The 21,751-nt window shown below is 36.9% G+C and overlaps 1 protein-coding gene across 1 annotated transcript in view; it reads right to left on the minus strand.

The window, feature by feature from the left end:
• LOC121382066 (serine/threonine-protein kinase greatwall-like) overlaps nt 1–20,778 on the minus strand; it is a 51,090-nt gene extending 30,312 nt beyond the window's left edge. The window contains exons 1-5 of the mRNA XM_041511547.1: nt 20,642–20,778; nt 10,939–10,994; nt 9,177–9,277; nt 6,639–6,730; nt 2,307–2,446 (exon numbers count right to left, since the gene is read on the minus strand). Coding sequence (XP_041367481.1) covers nt 2,307–2,446; nt 6,639–6,730; nt 9,177–9,277; nt 10,939–10,994; nt 20,642–20,731 — 479 coding nt within the window. The 5' untranslated portion in view covers nt 20,732–20,778. The remainder of the gene's footprint in view (nt 1–2,306; nt 2,447–6,638; nt 6,731–9,176; nt 9,278–10,938; nt 10,995–20,641) is intronic.
• Nucleotides 20,779–21,751: the final 973 nt, after the last annotated feature.

Genomic DNA, 21,751 nt, shown 5'->3' on the forward strand with positions numbered 1-21,751 from the left:
GACTGTATCATTGCATTCCGTGACTTCTCGTTATTAATTAATGTTTCATCTTTTGAAGCCTTTTTATCAGAGCCAATTTTTTATAATTCCAATATAAAAATTAACAGTAAATCTTTTTTAAAAAAGAAATGGCTTGGGAAAGGTGTATCTCAAATCTGTGATCTTGTTGATGAATACGGCAACTTTTTAACTTTAAACACATTTAATAAGTTATACAAATTAAATGCATCTTTTTTAGAGTATCAAGGAGTTATTAACTCACTTAAGGCTTACCTTAGGAAGATGAAACTGAATATAATAGAAACAAATATTCCTTTAGATGATTCTCCTGTTCAAAGAAAACTTTGTTCTATCAGAAATGGCTCGAAACTATATTATTACACACTTGTAACTTCTGAAAAGCCAAATTCTGCAATATCAAAATGGCAAAATTATTTTATTTTAGACCTTAATTGGCACACTATTTATTTAAAACCATTTGTAACCACGCAAGAAATAAAACTTAGATGGTTCCAATATAGAATACTTCATAGAATATTAACTACTAATAGTTTCGCATATAAATTAAAATTAATTGACAGTGAATGTGTACGTTTTGTCATGAAGGAAAAGAATCTATAGTGCATTTATTTTGGGAATATAAAATTGTTCAGAACTTTTGGAATGATTATTTAAATTGGTTATCAAACTCATGTAAGCATGTAATTTAAAGCTTTCTTTTGAGCTAGTGATATTTGGATAATGTTTTTGACCTGCTATTATTAGCTAAATATTTTATATATAAATGTAAAGTGCAAAGGGTCCAATTAAATATTATACACTTCCTAAACGAAGCTAAACAAAGATATGAAGTAGAAAAATGTATTTATCTTAGTAAGAACAATCTTAATAAATTCTTCACCAAGTGGTCAGTGTATTATTCTCTCTTTGAACACACCTAATTTTTGTAACTTTCCTTGTGCATCGTCTTGTTCCCAGCGGTCCACGCATTAATAATGAAGATACATACATATGTATATTATGTGTGTGTATGTGTGTATATATATATATATATATATATATATATATATATATATATATATATCATGTGCGTATTTTAAATATCCTAAAGTATTATATTATGTTGTTTTATTATTTTTATGTACACAACCCATGTTTTACCCTTGGCTTGTGTTGTTCTAATTGTAAACAAGGGGCTGGCAATAAAAGTAACCCCTGATTGGTCAGTGTCATGTGAAGTAGGTTTCTGTTTGAGATACAATGACACCATTCTGTGGTCTTGTGAACCAATAAATCATATTACACTCATCCAGTCTAAAACAGAGAATCACTTAGCCACTGATTTTATCGAGGGCGGGACGTAGCCTAGTGGTAAATCGCTCGCCTTATGCACGGTCGGTCTAGGATCGATCCCCGTCGGTGGGCCCATAGGGCTATTACTTGTTCCAGCCAGTGCCCCACAACTGGTATTTCAAAGGCTATGGTATGTGCTATCCTGTTTGTGGGATGGTGCATATAAAAAGATCCCTTGCTGCTAATAAAAAAAGAGTAGCTCATGAAGTGGCGACAGTGGGTTTCCTCTCTCAATATCTGTGTGGTCCTTAACCATATGTCTAACACCATATAACCGTAAATAAAATGTGTTGAGTGCATCATTAAATAAGACATTTCCTTCCTTCCTGGTTTGATCGACAGCATTTGAAAATTGTAGCATCTTACAGATAATCATATGTTGTTCCATGTATGACATCACACTGCAAAACTCTAGTTGTACCTAGTTTACATAGTGCTCAATTGCTTGAATATTGTTCCATGTATGACATCACACTGCAAAACTCTAGTTGTACCTAGTTTACATAGTGCTCAATTGCTTGAATATTGTTCCATGTATGACATCACACTGCAAAACTCTAGTTGTACCTAGTTTACATAGTGCTCAATTGCTTGAATATAATTTGTGTAACTATTTTCTACTAAATTCATTGATCAAATAACACAATTATGGCACTGTGATGAATAATGGAATGCAAAAATATAAACATTGACATTGGCTTCCAATCCAAATATCAAACAGTAAATATTGTAAGATTACACATAGGTGACATCACGTTTATATGGGATGACTGGAATGGACAGACTTAACAAAAATAATGTATTGTGCCTGTATGGTGGTAGGAAGATTACTACAACTAGGTAGTGATAATTACTATCACAACTGATTAACAGGTAAAATGCAATGTCAGCATCCCTTGTATAATTCCATTTTAAACAATCTACATTGTAAATATTTAAATATTGACACCAACCTATGAACAATGCCATGACGATGGAGATACTCCAATGCCAAGGTCACTTCAGCGGTGTACATAACGGCCATCTCTTCGTCAAAGTAACCACAGATTGCCAACAGACTCTTAACATCACCGCCAATTAGATATTCCATCACCTGACGGAGACAGCAACACAAAACTTTACAAACTTAGATATAAGGTGAACCAATAATTAGAAGCCTTGGAAATGCAACTTTTTAAGTGGCACATCAATCCATGAAAAAAAGAAAAGAAAATAGTTCATATGGGTGTTTTTACTTTATGTTTTGATATATGGATTTATTATTCAGTGGTGAAATGAGTAGTAAATTATCCTGAATACAGGGCTTCAAGAATTGTTATAAAAATCCACTAGCCATGGGATCAATGATTTGAAACATTTACCAGCCATATTAAAATATTCACTAGAAATAATTGGATATGTCATCTAAAGAAGGAAACAGAGCTTAAGAACCGTTAGATTGGGGGGGGGGGGGGGGGAAGGGAGAGGAAGACAGGATATTCATATTTACAAAATAGACATAAACACAGAATTTGACAATTTTTTTCACTAGTAGTTATTTACTAGCCCAACTATGAATATCACTAGCCATGGGAGTGGGGCTATGGTACCATAATCTAGAAGGGTCGTGATGTCATGTAATATGTAACACAGCACGCATTCCTTCTAGTGATGTAATATATATCAGCTGTGAGCAGGGTCGTCATGTCATGTAATATGTAACACTGCATGCATTCCTTCTAGTGATGTAATATATACTACTCAAAAGAATTTAAGGGTCAGACGATATTTTCGACATTATTTTCTGAATGTCAATTATATTAGCTAGACCATAATGTCACACATGGTATTGTTCCATTTTGACTAAAGTGGGTCTAAGCAACCCATAAATGAATTAAAATCCACTGTCATTGACACTGTCGACTAGTTCTAATGGCGAAAACATGCTTACATTTGCACGTAAATTAGGGCGAAAGCGAAAGATCTGCTAAGTGCCCATAACTTGCTTTTTCACAAAGCGCTTCATTTGCACGCTTTGTAATATGTAACACAACATGCATTCCTTCTAGTGATGTAATATATATCAGCTGTGAGCAGGGTCGTGATGTCATGTAATATGTAACACTGCATGCATTCCTTCTAGTGATGTAATATATATCAGCTGTGAGCAGGGTCGTGATGTCATGTAATATGTAACAGCACGCATTCCTTCTAGTGACGTAATATATATCAGCTGTGAGCAGGGTCGTGATGTCATGTAATATGTAACACAGCATGCATTCCTTCTAGTGACGTAATATATATCAGCTGTGAGCAGGGTCTTGACATCATGTAATATGTAACACAGCATGCATTCCTTCTAGTGATGTAATATATATCAGCTGTGAGCAGGGTCGTGATGTCATGTAATATGTAACACAGCATGCATTCCTTCTAGTGATGCAATATATATCAGCTGTGAGCAGGGTCGTGATGTCATGTAATATGTAACACAGCATGCATTCCTTCTAGTGATGTAATATATATCAGCTGTGAGCAGGGTCGTGATGTCATGTAATATGTAACACAGCATGCATTCCTTCTAGTGATGTAATATATATCAGCTGTGAGCAGGGTCGTGATGTCATGTAATATGTAACAGCACGCATTCCTTCTAGTGACGTAATATATATCAGCTGTGAGCAGGGTCGTGATGTCATGTAATATGTAACACAGCATGCATTCCTTCTAGTGATGTAATATATATCAGCAGTGAGCAGGATCGTGATGTCATGTAATATGTAACACTGCATGCATTCCTTCTAGTGATGTAATATATATCAGCTGTGAGCAGGGTCGTGACATCACGTAATATATATCAGCTGTGAGCAGGGTCTTGACATCATGTAATATGTAACACAGCATGCATTCCTTCTAGTGATGTAATATATATCAGCTGTGAGCAGGGTCGTGATGTCATGTAATATGTAACACAGCATGCATTCCTTCTAGTGATGTAATATATATTAGCTGTGAGCAGGGTCTTGACATCATGTAATATGTAACACAGCATGCATTCCTTCTAGTGATGCAATATATATCAGCTGTGAGCAGGGTCGTGATGTCATGTAATATGTAACACAGCATGCATTCCTTCTAGTGATGTAATATATATCAGCTGTGAGCAGGGTCGTGATGTCATGTAATATGTAACACAGCATGCATTCCTTCTAGTGATGTAATATATATCAGCTGTGAGCAGGGTCTTGACATCATGTAATATGTAACACAGCATGCATTCCTTCTAGTGATGTAATATATATCAGCTGTGAGCAGGGTCGTGATGTCATGTAATATGTAACACAGCATGCATTCCTTCTAGTGACATAATATATATCAGCTGTGAGCAGGGCTGTGATGTCATGTAATATGTAACAGAACAGAGTCGTGATGTCATGTAATATGTAACACAGCATGCATTCCTTCTAGTGATGTAATATATATCAGCTGTGAGCAGGGTCTTGACATCATGTAATATGTAACACAGCATGCATTCCTTCTAGTGATGTAATATATATCAGCTGTGAGCAGGGTCGTGATGTCATGTAATATGTAACACAGCATGCATTCCTTCTAGTGACATAATATATATCAGCTGTGAGCAGGGCTGTGATGTCATGTAATATGTAACAGAACAGAGTCGTGATGTCATGTAATATGTAACACTGCATGCATTCCTTCTAGTGACATAATATATATCAGCTGTGAGCAGGGTCGTGATGTCATGTAATATATGTAACAGAACAGTCGTGATGTCATGTAATATGTAGCACTGCATGTATTCCTTCTAGTGACGTAATATATATCAGCTGTGAGCAGGGCCGTGATGTCATGTAATATGTAACACAGAACGCATTCCTTCTAGTGATGTAATATACATCAGCTGTGAGCAGGGTTGTGACGTCATGTAATATGTAACACAGCACGCATTCCTTCTAGTGATGTAATATATATCAGCTGTGAGCAGGGCCGTGATGTCATGTAATATGTAACACAGAACGCATTCCTTCTAGTGATGTAATATACATCAGCTGTGAGCAGGACCGTGATGTCATGTAATATTTAACACAGCATGCATTCCTTCTAGTGACATAATATATATCAGCTGTGAGCAGGGCTGTGATGTCATGTAATATGTAACAGAACAGAGTCGTGATGTCATGTAATATGTAACACTGCATGCATTCCTTCTAGTGACATAATATATATCAGCTGTGAGCAGGGTCGTGATGTCATGTAATATGTAACAGAACAGAGTCGTGATGTCATGTAATATGTAGCACTGCATGCATTCCTTCTAGTGACGTAATATATATCAGCTGTGAGCAAGGCCGTGATGTCATGTAATATGTAACACAGAACGCATTCCTTCTAGTGATGTAATATACATCAGCTGTGAGCAGGACCGTGATGTCATGTAATATGTAACACAGCATGCATTCCTTCTAGTGAAGTAATATATATCAGCTGTGAGCAGGGCCGTGATGTCATGTAATATGTAACAGCATGCATTCCTTCTAGTGATGTAATATATATCAGCTGTGAGCAGGGCTGTGATGTCATGTAATATGTAACACAGCATGCATTCCTTCTAGTGAAGTAATATATATCAGCTGTGAGCAGGATCGTGATGTCATGTAATATGTAACAGCATGCATTCCTTCTAGTGACGTAATATATATCAGCTGTGAGCAGGGTCGTGACATCACAGTACAAAAATAAAATACAGTGAATTTTATAATAATTATAATAAAATTATAAGTATGATTGAACTAGAAAATATTTCTGGCACTCGTCCTTTTCTAGATGGTTTTCCTAAAGCTTGCTCCAATGACTGATTTTCTTGAGACTTGTGTCAGAAAAAAACATTTACAAGAGCTAGAAACTATAATTCTTAAAGTAGTTCCATGTAACTAAATTTAATTTAAAATAAGAACAATACTTTTTTTTTTTAACTACACTTTGACTTAGACTCCATTTAAAGAAAATATAACCCTGCATTGCCTAAAGAAATCTAAAATGTTATAAAATATAGTGGAATTTTATCTTTTACAGATAAACTGAAGAATAGACAACAGAATTTACACAATCCCTCCAATCCCCAAGTAAAGTCCATAAACGACACACACTTACAAGGAATATATTCTGTTGTGACTCCAGTGAGTTGTAGAGGTGAACAATAAACGACACAGACAAACTTACAAGGAATATATTCTGTTGTGACTCCAGTGAGTAGTAGAGGTAAACAATAAACGACACACACTTACAAGGAATATATTCTGTTGTGACTCCAGTGAGTAGTAGAGATGAACAATAAATGGACTCCGTGACACTGCCATGGCATCTCGTTCAGCTGTCGCTAAATAAAACAAGCAATATTCGTTAAAAAAATATGGACTAAATACACATTTAATTTCATTTACATGAAGTGATAGACTATGTGAAATAACAAACAAATAGCCCCAATAACATTAAACATTAAATGTTACAACAATCAACTGAGAGTAGAAATCAAATCACAAATTTTTCACCTCACTCAAAAACAGTAAATTCAATGTTTTTGTTTTATTGCCAGAATGTACACGTAGGTTTGTATCTCCATCAACTTAAAAACTGACTATACGAGTAAACTGGTAACTTTATTTGGTATATTCTATTGAAATAACCAACGAGCCAGCTCATAAACAAAAGAAATATTTGTTTAATGAAACACTCTGCTAGACAAAGCATCCTCTTTGCAAGTCTTTTAGCATTGCACTGCAAGATCGCAAAGTTGTGAGAGTTTAGTGAATTAGGCCCCAGCACATTTGATGTTTGACATATGGTTATTTTGACACTTGCTAGGAGGACACGTACTGCTCTCACAGACTACTTCTTCATAAAAGCATCATGGGATCTTCTTTTACATGCATTTTTATATGGACTTAAAACAAGGGTGATGAGCCACAGCATAGGTGATGTTCTATCAATTTAGAGCCACCGAAAATCCGCGACCGCGAAAAACATGGAATCGGCCGTTGAAAACAGAATTCCCATTTTCTGCGGAAAAACATGGAAGACATGGGGTTTTTTGGTCAAAATCGTCCTTTTTTTTTGTAAACAGAGATCTTCTGACTTCTTATTCATTGAAATAACCTCGTACTTTCTTACTTGACTGGTAACTGACAATAACTTAAAATACATTGAACACAATGGCGCATCATAAAGTTCAGTCATTTTCAGTTTCCGATAATAACGGTATTAATGCAATGCAATGTATCATTATTTATTATTTGTTTACATGGAATCAAATATTAGACTGTTATTTAGTATAGTTTGTGTCCGCACTTGAATATATGTCACAGAAATGGCTGTTTTGACGATGGTTTGTATGCAAATGATGGGTTCATTGCGGAATTACCAGTTTCTTACCACACGGAAAATCTCGGAAATTGCTATTATCGCACGGAAAATCACGGAAATTGCCATTTTTCACAAACACAGAAAATTGTGGAATTTCCAACGCGGAATTTGCCTGTCAAACGCGGATTTTCGGTGGCTCTATCAACTGATTAAAATAAAACATTGTTCGATTTGGCTCTGTGATAATTGATTATAAAAATTTATAAATATATTAAATAGTTATTAAAGGTACAATCAGAAATTTGTACGGTCTATCCCAGGGATTATGACAATAGATGCATGGTCCTAATAATTCAATATATTCTTATGTTTATATAATTCTAACTGATTGTGTGATCTAAAGTTGATTGTTTGGTGCAAACTGATCATTACCGATGATGAACTTCCAACTAATTCCCAACACTACACTCAGGCGACACTACCTAGCAACCCAGGCGACACAACCTTGCAACCCAGGCGACACTACATAGCAACCCAGGCGACACTACCTAGCAACCCAGGTGACACTACCTAACAACCCAGGTGACACTACCTAACAACCCAGGTGAGCATGGTAATGGTGGGTTATTATATAATACGGGTTAAGGACTTTCGGTGCCGTGATTTTGCCGACACACCACTGACTTTGTACCAGGAAAGATTGATTCCATGAATCTGGAGGCCTGACAAAAACCTATTTGGAGGATGTTGTAATTATTTTGTCCACTTCATTGATAAATCTGCTTAAGTACGAGTAGATGTGAAACAGGATATAAACTTAACCATGCTTTAGGGGCAGGATTTAGCTCAGTCGGCCGTGTGCTCGCTTGACGTGCTTGTGTCGCAGGATCGAACCACCTCGGTGGATCCATTCAGTTTTTCCTGTTCCAACCAGTGCATCTCAACTGGCCAAAGGCCGTGGTATGTGCTATCCTGTCTGTGAGAAAGTGCATATAAGAGATCCCTTGCTCCTAATGGAAAAATTTAGGTTTCCTCTGAGGGGCGGGACGTAGCCCAGTGGTATAGCGCTCGATCGGTCTGTGATCGATCCCTGTCAGTGGGCCCATTGGGCTATTTCTCGTTCCAGCCAGTGCACCACGACTAGTATATTAAAGGCTGTGGTATGTACTAACCTGTCTGTGGGATGGTGCATATAAAAGATCCCTTGCTGCTAATCGAAAAGAGTAGCCCATGAAGTGGTGACAGCGTGTTTCCTCTCTCATTATCTGTGTGGTCCTTAATCATATGTCCGATGTCAAATAACCGTAAATAAAATGTGTTGAGTGCGTCGTTAAATAAATTCTTTCTATCTTTTTTTGCTTCTTCTGATGACGAGTCATATTAACCAATGTTTGACATGCAATAGCCAATGATTAATTAATCAATGTGCTCCAGTGGTGTCGTTAAACAAAAAAAACTTTAACCTTGCTTCTTCAGGTTCTTGATAACAAGCTCCGCTTTCTTCATAACCTTAATAGCATACAGTTTGCTGGGCACGTTCTTCTTATGACCAAGAAAAACCTTCCTGAAATAACAAATGTCCAAATGGTTACTACTTACAAATTTAATCAACATTTTTTTTTTCTTTTTTTTTTAGAAAGGCAGTTTAACCTTTATTGGGCCTAAGAGGTGGGTCATAGCCCGAGGTAGTCCACAGGTAAAGCGTTAGCTTGATGCACTGTCGGTCTAGCAGGGCTCGACCTCAGAGGTAGCCCAGAGGTAAAGCGTAAGCTTGATGCACTGTCGGTCTAGCAGGGCTCGACCTCAGAGGTAGCCCAGAGGTAAAGCGTTAGCTTGATGCAGTGTCGGTCTAGCAGGGCTCAACCTCAGAGGTAGCCCAGAGGTAAAGCGTAAAACTTGATGCACTGTCGGTCTAGCAGGGCTCAACCTCAGAGGTAGCCCAGAGGTAAAGCGTAAAACTTGATGCAGTGTCGGTCTAGCAGGGCTAGACCTCAGAGGTAGCCCAGAGGAAAAGCGTAAGCTTGATGCACTGTCGGTCTAGCAGGGCTCGACCTCAGAGGTAGCCCAGAGGTAAAGCGTTAGCTTGATGCACTGTCGGTCTAGCAGGGCTCGACCTCAGAGGTAGCCCAGAGGTAAAGCGTTAGCTTGATGCAGTGTCGGTCTAGCAGGGCTCGACCTCAGAGGTAGCCCAGAGGTAAAGCATAAGCTTGATGCAGTGTCGGTCTAGCAGGGCTCGACCTCAGAGGTAGCCCAGAGATAAAGCGTAAGCTTGATGCACTGTCGGTCTAGCAGGGCTCGACCTCAGAGTTAGCCCAGAGGTAAAGCGTAAGCTTGATGCACTGTCGGTCTAGCAGGGCTCGACCTGAGAGTTAGCCCAGAGGTAAAGCGTTAGCTTGATGCACTGTCGGTCTAGCAGGGCTCGATCTTAGCGGTAGCCCAGGATGTTTTGTCTACCAAATGTTTGCTCGGGCTACCAGATGTCTAAACCTGGTGGTCCACCGGGCTAGTACATATTTGTTTTACACGTCTAGTTACCCTGAATTTTTTTGAAATATTAAAATTATGGGGCTACCCATTTTTACTGGGGACTACCAGATGTTATAACCTGGTAGTCCGGTTGGCTACCGCTGAAAACAGTTAAGGTCAAGGCCTGTCTAGGTTTGATCCCTGTTGGTGGACCCATTGGGCTATTTCTCGTTCCAGCCAGTGCTCCACAACTGGTGTAACAAAGGCTGTGGTATGTACTATCCTGTCTTTAGGATGGTGCATATAAAAGATCCCTTGCTGCTAATCGAAAAGAGTAGTCCATGAAGTGGCTACAGCTAGTTTCCTCTCTCAATATCTGTGTGGTCCTTAACCACGTCAGACGCCGTATAACCATTTACAAGTAAAATGTGTTGAGTGCGTCGTTAAATAAAACATTTCCTTCCTTCCTTCCTTTATTGGGCCTCCGTCAATACATCTATATCAGGGCTAGCTCGACCATTGTCCAAAATCAAATTTTAAAATAATTGGTAAATTTTATATTTATCTGGTGAAATAATTCCATGCAATAATTAATATTTTGTTAGAAAATAACTGAGTTTCTTCAAATTTGTTGACGTTTAGTCGAAAATTTAGCAAAATGTTCGGCTCCCCCTTGTAAATGTCACTTTTTTTTTTTAACTGGACCAAAACCTTTTTCTTGATGAACTAATGGCGAAGTTCCCAACATGCTGTTCTTACCCAAAAGCTCCTTTGCTAATTGGCTTGATGAAAACAAAATCTTCGATTTGTGGCAGCTGCAAAGAAAAAAAGAAAAGAATTTTCATAGGCATCACTAAAAAAAACTATTTTCAGGCCCGGCCTCCCATCTCTCTCTCTGTCTCTCTCTCTCTCTATCGCACTACCTGTTTATTTGGCCCAATGGAAATAATTATATTATAATGACCACAAGCCTAGCCGCATGACCGTGTGGTTTCCGAAGTACAACTTACATGTATATTAAATAACCACAATGGCACTAGATTATTTACCCACTGTTCAGTTTAGACGGTTAAATTTTTGTTTTAAAAATTTGTTGTGCCATTCAGAACATATTGGATCATTGGGCGTGCTCGGGTCTTTTAACAGACATAGGAAACACCATTTCCAGGAAAATGCGAAGACATTCTAGCAACAGTTCCATAAACACGTGCATGTTGCATGATATGGTGAAAAACCTATTTTAAATATGCAGTCCTTGGCTTTTGAAAAACGAAGGTGAGTGAAAAATCACACTCATCAAAATGCTAAGACGAGTGAAAACCAAGCATTATTAATTTATGAAGTAAATGGTACATGTAAATGCAGAGATATGTTGCAAAATGAACCAATAAACCAATAATGTTTTCTTCTAATTTTATGTTGTCTGGTTCATTAGTGTAGTCTGACTTCTTTTCCCTTTCAGAAATGGAGTTATAATTTATTAAAAAGTTTCAGGAGTAGTACTATAGAAATATAATCATGACATGTATATACTGATGCAGACAATTTGATTTTTTAAAATTACAATACGTACTATTCAGGCAATTTGATGCACACAATTATATATATATATATATATATATATATATATATATATATATATATATACTCTTCAAAAAAAGAAACGCAAAAGGGTACAAATGGGTTATAACTCCGATTTTATGTTTCCTACCGGTTCATGCTTTGTGAATATAAGGTCATTGCACGTCCCAAACACATTCCCACGGTTACATTCGATAAAACGCAGCTACTGTACAATAAAGTTCCAAAATGTGAATATTCGCAAAAACGCAGCCACGTGCAAACCATGTCACCACTGCACGTGCGTTGTCTGCACGTGCAACATGAACACCGACAGTATAAAAGTGCAGGGTGTTCGCTTGCCTGGCCTCTGTATCTGGCCGACAGTTGACAATCCAGGACATGCCACGTCTCAGTGAACCGCAGAGAAACAATGCCATCGGCCGACTAGACACAGGCGAATCCAGAACGGCCGTTGCCAGGGCATTCCATGTGTCCCCAAGCACCATCTCCAGACTGTGGGACCGTTACCAGCAACATGGATCAACACGTGACATCCCTAGATCCGGTCGACCACGGGACACTACCCCTGGGCAGGACCGCTACATCCGGGTACGCCACCTTCGGGAACGATTGACTACTGCCACCTCCACAGCCGCAGCAATACCAGGTTTGCGCAGGATATCCGACCAGACCGTACGGAACCGCCTACGTGAGGTAGGAATTCGTGCCAGACGTCCAGTTCGAGGTGTCATCTTAACACCACAACACCGTCGACTCCGACTGCAGTGGTGCCAGATCATCGACAATGGCCTCAACTGCGATGGAGACAGGTGTGGTTCAGTGACGAGCCCCGATTTCTGCTCCGACGTCATGATGGAAGATGTCGCGTGTATAGGCGTCGTGGTGAACGTTATGCGGCAAACTGCGTGCAGGAAGTGGACAGATTCGGCGGGGGTAGTGTCATGGTGTGGGCAGCCATCTCACACACTGGCAGAACTGACCTGGTTCACGTGCAGGGCAACCTGAATGCACAGGGCTACATTGACCGGATCCTCCGGCCACACATCGTTCCAGTTATGGCCAACGCCAACGCAGTGTTCCAACATGACAACGCCAGGCCTCACACAGCACGTCTCACAACGGCTTTCCTACAGAACAACAACATTAATGTCCTTCCTTGGCCATCGATATCACCGGATTTGAACCCAATTGAGCATCTATGGGACGAGTTGGACCGACGCCTCCGACAGCGACAACCACAGCCCCAGACCCTGCCCAAGCTGGCAGCAGCCTTGCAGGCCGAGTGGGCCACCATCCCCCGGGACGTCATCCGTACTCTGGTTGCTTCAATGGGCAGGCGGTGCCAGGCAGTTGTCAACACACGCGGAGGCCACACCCGGTATTGACTCCAGATGACCTTGACCTTGTTGGTGTGTCCTATCACTTACTCACAATGGACTAGAGTGAATTGTGAACAATCCTGCAACATTTGGTAATTATCGGACTCACCATTCAATAATTAAATCAATTCTCCAAATGTTACGACAATGTGGTTTTGCGTTTCTTCTTTTGAAGAGTATATATACCTTTTCTGTGTTAGATGGTTTGATAAACGTACAGCTTAACATATATAGGAATCAACTTATTATTATGTACAATGAACATGATTAGGATAGTTGGGATGGGAAAACCCACTGGTTCCAAGGAGGTGGTTCGTGAACTACGACCCAAGCATCCCAGGTGTGCACTACCGACTCATACTATTAAAACATTTTTTTTTAAATAACTCATGAAACGTAGGCCTACAATTACTTCAATTGATAGTGTTGGTTGGGACATTGACATTCACGTGGCGTTTTTAATTCAACAATTACGCAACCAATCTCCCTCCCTCAACGGGGCGAGACGTAGCCCAGTGGTAAAGTGCTTGTTTGATGCGCGGTCGGTCCAGGATCGATCCCCGTCAGTGGACCCATTGGGCTAATTCTCGTTCCAGCCAGTGCTCCACAACTGGTGTAACAAAGGCCGTGGTATGTACTATCCTGTCTGTGGGATGGTGCATGTAAAGGATCCCTTGCTGCTAATCAAAAAGAGTAGCCCATGAAGTGGCGATAGCGGATTTCCTCTCTCAATATATGTGTGAAAAAATCTATCATTACAAAGGATTTTATTCCAAATGAGGGATGCCATAATAAAGATAATAAAAAAAGCCCCATAATTTTACACACATCTATGCATAATAAGTTAAGTAGACCAGCGTGTGTGTGCAGAATTCCAAGAGTAAAAATATTCTGACCCCGATAGCTCTGATTGGTCAATATGCCACAGAGTACTACGCATCAAATCATGTTCCAGTCACATGGTATGTGACTTTCTAGCAAACGATCATTGATTACTGTGACTATAGTGTGTACATAAAATACATATATAAATAAGATATGCACATTCATTAACCTCTGACTGAAATACAAATATTTAAATGAAGTTTTATTTGATTTTTTTTTAAAGATAAAAAACAAAAATAATAGATGTAAATAAAAATACCTAGGCTTATTCCTACTTACCTAATATTATCTTTTTCTTCTTTTTATTATTCCGTCTAAATGTTGTGTGTTTTTGGGGTTTTTTTATAAGTATAAAATTACACGATTGTCACTTTCGGGACCTCACGTAAGCTTTGTATGCTAACATATGAACTAATCGAGACAATTTTACCGACTTCGCTTATTTCCGTAACGAGTTCATTTGTGTAGACTACAGAAGCCACTATTTAATTCAATCCCTTTTCTCTTTTTGTCATAACTATATGAACAGTATAAATTAGTTATCCTTATCAGGCGTTGTAATCAATTACCTTACAAAAGTTGACTGTTTCTAATTAATAATAATTAAATAGGCAAAGAAGTTTTGATTGGATTGGTACGTCTTCGAACATAGCAAAGATAAGTACCAGTCATATATTAAAATATTTCAGGGAGGCTACCGTTCTCGTAACATTTTTTTTTTCTGGTATTAAACGGATCTTTCTATCAACTACATAAGGTAAATAGTGGTTATCAATATACAAAATTATTTCACATGCGCTGTTTGTTAAATGTAACGTGCGTTATTTTTCACACTCGCCAGATTAAAATTACATGCGCTGTACGAGCGCGCACCATAAAAGGCAAGGTCTGAATATGTGTTTGAAAACGTACTGCATCGAACTGCTTCAACAATAGTGCAAGGTGCACATTAAGTGAGTAACTTTCTACATTTGTTTCGGACTTCTTCAAAATAGAAATACTTCATTTTGTGTCAGACAAAATAACCACTTATATGAAGTTTGTGATTGTCAAAGTTTGAGAAATGACAAATTTAAACCAGACAACGTCCATGACCGGCCACTTATTTCCAGGCTGGGACTATGTGAAAGATGTGTTACAAGTCAGAGAACTTGAAAATGATGTAAAGGTATTTAATGCCAAACACAGGATTGTTGTTGTATGAGATTTAGAGCATGAATCTTTGACTACTGTTTGCTAGGCAGCGATTGTGCAGAATTTATATAAATTAGTCTCCGCCGATTAGAGAGCGTTGATAACCGTCCAAATGTCCGTCTAGCTCTCTTACTGTCAAAAGTACTCAGGCTACTAGATCTCCTACCTAATGACATTGTCATGTGTTAAATATTGTTCCTAGTGTATAAATTATAATTGTGCTAGGATATTGTAACCATTGTAACATGTCTTGTTTTTCTTTTCTTGAGGTTGTTATTATTCTTATTGTTCATGAATATAAGTATAATTCATATACATGATTGACTGATTGTATCATTGTGCTGACGATATTTCTAGTTGTGAAATGCAACCAGATTGTATTATTTTAATTTATTTAGGTAGGACTTTCCTTTGGCACTGTCACGTATAATGAACATTATAAATACTTATCCTAAATAGTTAGTTAGTGACAGTGCCAAAGGAAAGTCCTTCCTTTATTTATGTCTCTGTCCTGTTTACCTCAATATTATTAATCATATCATTTATAAAATACAATTTGACAAAATTGCTTGCTCTACTGAGTCTACACTACAAATGTCATTCATTGTTGGGCACACCAATTATTTATTTTATATACCCGCTCGTCAAAAGCGAGTAAAAATTCCGACAGACGAGTTAAAAAATGCAATTACCAGTTCGACGTCTTTTTGATTGTTTGCCACGTGATGCTGATCACTTACCAGGTGTTCTTAATAATGTTTTGTCAATATATATATATATATATATATATACCATTTGAAGAGAAAACACTATATATTAGAATAAATAATATATTATTCTATAGACTGGCGGACTAAGGTCGACGACAGTCACTTTTCGCACCCTTGTTTTGGCTTCGTAGTAAATAAAACATATCAAACGGTAATTTTTTGATATGATATACAGTCAAACGTCGGTATCTCGATCTCGGTAACCTCGAGTACCCAACATATCTCGAGGTCCATTGCCGGTCCCAGCATTTTCCCTATGTAATGTTACCAAATCGAGCACACTAACATTTTGGTACACTCTGTTGGTTTTTCCTCGAAGTATAACAAAAATTACCAGCTTTGACTATCGCTTTTATTTGCCATTTTTGTTCTTCTCTAAATTCCTCCCAAGTAATAAAGAGCACTGTATACATTGCATTAAAGGGCCATTCCATGGTATTTGGTCCATGGGTGTGGAAATTTCAAAATGATCTGTTAAACTAAGTTTTTATTATAGCTTAAAGTTAACACCCGTAAGCACATATAAATATACTTTTATTGCCAATTTACTTTTGTTTTATGGGTTTTAATGACAGTTTTATTTGAAGCAAAAAAAAATTGTAAGCCAGGACGTGACATTTGTTTTTTGGTAATATTTCATTACTATTATGTCAAATTTAAAAATTAGGTATCAGGACATTATACCTAAAATATACTGCATATAAAAATACTACTTTGCCTTCTTTCATATCATAATTAGTAGATTAAATTATTTTTCAAAATATATAATGTCACGTCCTGGCTGATTTGACATATAAAAGTTAGTTTTATTTAAAAACTATTTTTCAGAAATAAAAATCATTTTTAATTCTCCTTCTTCTCAATGTTCCAAGTATAAATAAAAGGTATAATTATGATTTGTTGTATTAAATGAGTAAAATAACCACCTCAAACTTTGAGCCAGGATGTGACATTGAGCCAGGACGTGACATTCAAGATGGCATATTAAAATGAGTAAAGATTAAAAATGTATTAAATCTCTATATATAGAGAAATTGGCAAAACTGACTAAATAATGCACATGTACCTAAAAGAAACTACTTTCATTTTCAGTATTTTTGCTCTCATCATTAAGAATCGGAAACGGAGAAACTGGACGTTCTGGGGAGCATGTTTGAATATTTAACATGGATTTATGTAGATACAAAAATACTATTATCAATTAATTCTATGCTTCTATTTTTTGACCAAACAATGAATTACTGATAATCCACCAATTTAAAGAATATTGTATTTATACCAAATGTTCCATTTTGTGAATCCAAACTGGTGTATACATACAATAAATATTGTGTCGAAGAACTGTTCAAATACAATGTGCTGCTAAAATCTTAAGTTTATTCCTTGGCAGATACAGGTATCCAAACATGAATTGGAATATATATATATATATAAGCAAACATTTCTCCAGTGAAGGATGTAATTGACAGATACATGTAGAAGATAAACTTGGGTTGGGGGAATTCAAACCAATTGTCGTTGAGATTTTTGCTATTGTCAACCATCAACAGTTTATATTAATATACATTGTTGATAGTTTGGCCTATCAGATAAAACTGATAATGATAAACAGAAAGAAGAAACTTGTCCAAAAATTATAACTTCTGTACTGACTGGGGTTCATATTTTGAATTCCAATTAAATCAGATGATCATAAAAATATTAACAAAAGGCAAAATATAATAATATATTAATTCTAAAATATACCGGTATGGTAAATTGCAAACAAGAATTCTACAGAATTAAATGTCTGGCCTACCATAAACTTATTCAGTGTCATTGATAGTGCATATGTAGATATCTATCTCAATACATGTTTAAAATGTTTTTAAAACATTTAAAAAAAAATAACTTCAAAAAATTAAATTAAAATTTTATAATAATAAAGTTGAAAAACAAATTTTGATGTGCACTGAGGTGAACATTCATAGACAGAACTATAAATGAAGCTTTACTGATGCAGGACATGTGATTTATGAGAAATGTAGCTACATTTGTACAATCAATGTTGAGCTAAATGCAAAAGTTGATGCCGCAGCTAACAAAAAAGTTATACCTATACTTTATCTTTTTAGTTTTGCGCTGTTAAATAAAACATTTCTTTCATCTTTTTAGTTTGTACATGTATTGTAAAGGTAAGACAAAAATCACTTAGCAACATCAGGATAAACAATGTTGTTGACAGTATGGTCACTGGTTATAAAAGTATATTTATATGAATATTGTCCGAGAACATTTTTTTTACACAATGATGGTTCAATTAGTTAGGATTTTATGCACTTATTTTTATGATAAAAACACTTAAAACAAGTAAATATCATTGATTTCATAAACTAACAGTGTTTCATTAGTAGTATTTGATATACATATCATTTATTAGTTGTATAAGTGAACTGGACAAAAAGTCACGTCCTGGCTCGTCACGTCCTGGCTCGTACTGAAATTTTTAAAAGTAAATGTTAAATCATAAAGAATATTTTTTTAGTAAATTGCTATACTGCATTTAGAAATAAACTGGATATTGTATTAAACAGTGTATTTCATTAAGTAAACATTCTATCAGGAGAGCAGAGTTTGGGAATTTACTGCAGTGTTGAAAAAGTGATGTCCATTTTCGTCACGTTTTATTTTTCACATTAAAAGTATTTTTTTTTTACAAAAACAAAATTAGGCCTGACATGCTTATACTACTATATATAATGAGTCTATAAATGATAAAACTGCAATTTTTATTGAGAAAGTATTTTTCGTGAAGGAGATCATAAGAGTCAGAATGTCTAAATAATTACCATGGAATGGCCCTAAACTGGAGCGGGTCCAGGCGTTTATGAAAAGGAGATGCCAGTTTGAAGGCGAACTCCTCATAATTTGTATCATCGACTATTATGTTTATCTCGAGCCACGGATATCTCGAGCTTGGTGGTTCGGTCCCTTCACCATCGAGATACCAAAGTTTGACTGTATTTGACAAAAGGTACTTTTTATTTCTTTCATCTTTTGAAACTTAAAGGTAGACTAAACTCCAACAAGAGCCTTATGTGTTGGAAAGATGCATACCCGGACCAACCAACACATACTGACACTTTAACAAATGAAAAACGCATAATTTTAGAATTAATAAAAAACCGTGATTATTCCTGCTAAATGGGGGCAGCCATTTTGTTTCGTTTTTGTGACGACCGGTGGTATAGCTTGGGGCGAAGTGACGTCAGCTCAGGTCCAACTTCTCTATTACGCACAGTGTAAACAAATGCTCTAATTTACGACAAGGCACTTTGCTTTCATCAACCTGACTTGTAAAACAACATAAATGACTTGATAGTATAATAAACTATTTAACTAAATATATTTCAATTTGCATCAATATAACGAAATGGAGTTATAGTATTTTTTTCTTTTAAAAAATCCAAAGAAAAAATGCATATTATTAGGCCTATTGGTAGGATACGTTCGAGCAAAAACGACCATTCACGATACCCAAGTGATAAAATTTTGTCTTTTCTCTGGGACTACGTAATCGGTCAGTTTTGTGATTTTAGATGGGAAAGTCTACTTAATCAAGGGTTTTACAGAATTACTTACAGTAATAAAGCTGGTAAAGTCCATTACGATTTGAGGTTATCACACAATACCCTGTGATGTTAATAAAAGAGGCACGTCTTTTTAGTGTCTCTAGACACAGTGTCTAGGGACTTTCTAAATATACACCTGCCAATCAAGAGCCACAGGTACAGGCCACGGAAAGAAAAGACCAATTAAACAAGAAAACACTCCGACTATTATTTCAGTATGTGGGTTAATTTATATACAAAATATAATATAGTTTTTCAACACTTTGACAATGGTGGTTTATTTTGTATTGAAAAATAAACCACATATATACACACGTTGCTGTGTTTACTGGGATATATATTATTACAGAACACTGTGATGCATCCGCAAAAATCAGGTATGTTTTGTTTCTTCAGTTCGAAGACTAATTCCTGACTTGACACGTTAGGTATTACGTAACCACCAACTCGCCAGAGGGCGTATTCACTGGGATGGTACAAAATGGCTGTGCCTGTTATATATAATAGCCGTCACATTTAACCGTTTTATTAATTAACTATGCGATTATACTTGTTGATATTAAGCAATAATGTGCATTATGTATCGTTGAATATGCACACCAGTCCAAAAGCCTTGCTTTAGCATTCCTTTAAAATTAATATTTTGTCCAGAATTATGAAAAATAACAAAATACCAACCTGTAAACAACGTTGTCCACTTCTTATAGAAATTTGACAGGGGTCAAGGTTAATAGACCAGTTTTTATTTTAATGTGGCAAAGCATTGTACTAATATTTGATATAAGATATGCTATAATAAAGTTGGTTCTGGTCCGGCGAGCTAGTGAAATATGTTCCATTTCTGCACCCCTGTATCAACCAGTTTCAATTAATAAAGTACCATAGAATGTGTTTTGGTTTATTTAAAATTTAAGTTACAATGTAGGCCAACTGAAACCGCAAACGACGGCACCTTGGGAATGAGACGGTCAGAGACCCGTTCTGATTTATAAATTAAAATTAAAAAAATCATGACACCATCAATCATGATCAAGTTTACCCTCGCTTCTGAATCAACATCGTGAGGCCCTGCAGTACAACTGTTTTCATTATTATACACATTTTCCCTGCTTGTTGCATTTTCTTCCATGACACATCTATGACAGTATGTTTGCCATCACATCACGTATAATTTCTCCATTTTATAAAACCCGCCATATTTGTTCTGCTTTAGTGTGCCCTCCACTGACTTAAAGCACCTTCTTAGTTGAAGGACGTCAGTCCTTGTTGAACGGGGAGGGGGGGGGGGGGGGCTGAATCAGAAATATTATTGGTAGTAAATCTTAAGGCAGAGATGAATTTTACTTGTAGAATGCAGAAAATTGCGTCTAAGGTAATCTAGTTTTCAAAATTTTACGGGGAAGCATACCCACGAATCCTCCAAGAAACTTTGCTTTGCGCTTTAGATTTGTCAGACCCCCGCCATTGTGTATTTGCTCCCGCAGTGCCCGTGTGTGTGTGTGTGTGCGTGTGTTGCCTTTTGCCCTCTTTTTAATGACCACTCCAACATATCTATAATTAGTGGTTTGCAAGCAATCTACCACTAATTGACTTTGTATCCTTATGACACAAAAATGCCTTTTTTTCTTTCTTTCATATTCTCTTTCCCTGCTCCAAAACAAAACACTTTATTTTAAAAAACAAAACACTATAAACTATTCTTCAAAGGCATTTCTGTTTTAAAACCCTGAAAAATAGATATAGGCTACTATAATGTTTAAAAATAAAATAAAATAAATCCAAAACAATATTATTTTATTAATTTGTATTTATTAATAATATATATCGCCACCCATCCCGAGTGCGGAATCTTGTTCAATGTCATCCATTCCATCATCCATGATCAAACGAAAACGAATCAGGCCTAGGCCTAGATTCCAATGTCAGTATGTTGAAGCACTATTTAAATATTTTCCGTGATGTAGCCCAGTGGTAAAGCGCTCACCTGTTTCGCAGCCTGTCTATGATTGATCCACATTGGTAGTCCATTGGGCTATTTCACGTTCTAGCTAGTGCACCACCGTGCCATCACGACTGGTAGGCTATATCAAAAGTCGAGGTATGCGGGATAGTGCATATAAAATATCACTTGCTACTAATGGGACAGATT

This window comes from Gigantopelta aegis, chromosome 9 (genome assembly GCF_016097555.1).
Source record: "Gigantopelta aegis isolate Gae_Host chromosome 9, Gae_host_genome, whole genome shotgun sequence".
In the NCBI taxonomy this organism is placed as follows: domain Eukaryota; kingdom Metazoa; phylum Mollusca; class Gastropoda; order Neomphalida; family Peltospiridae; genus Gigantopelta; species Gigantopelta aegis.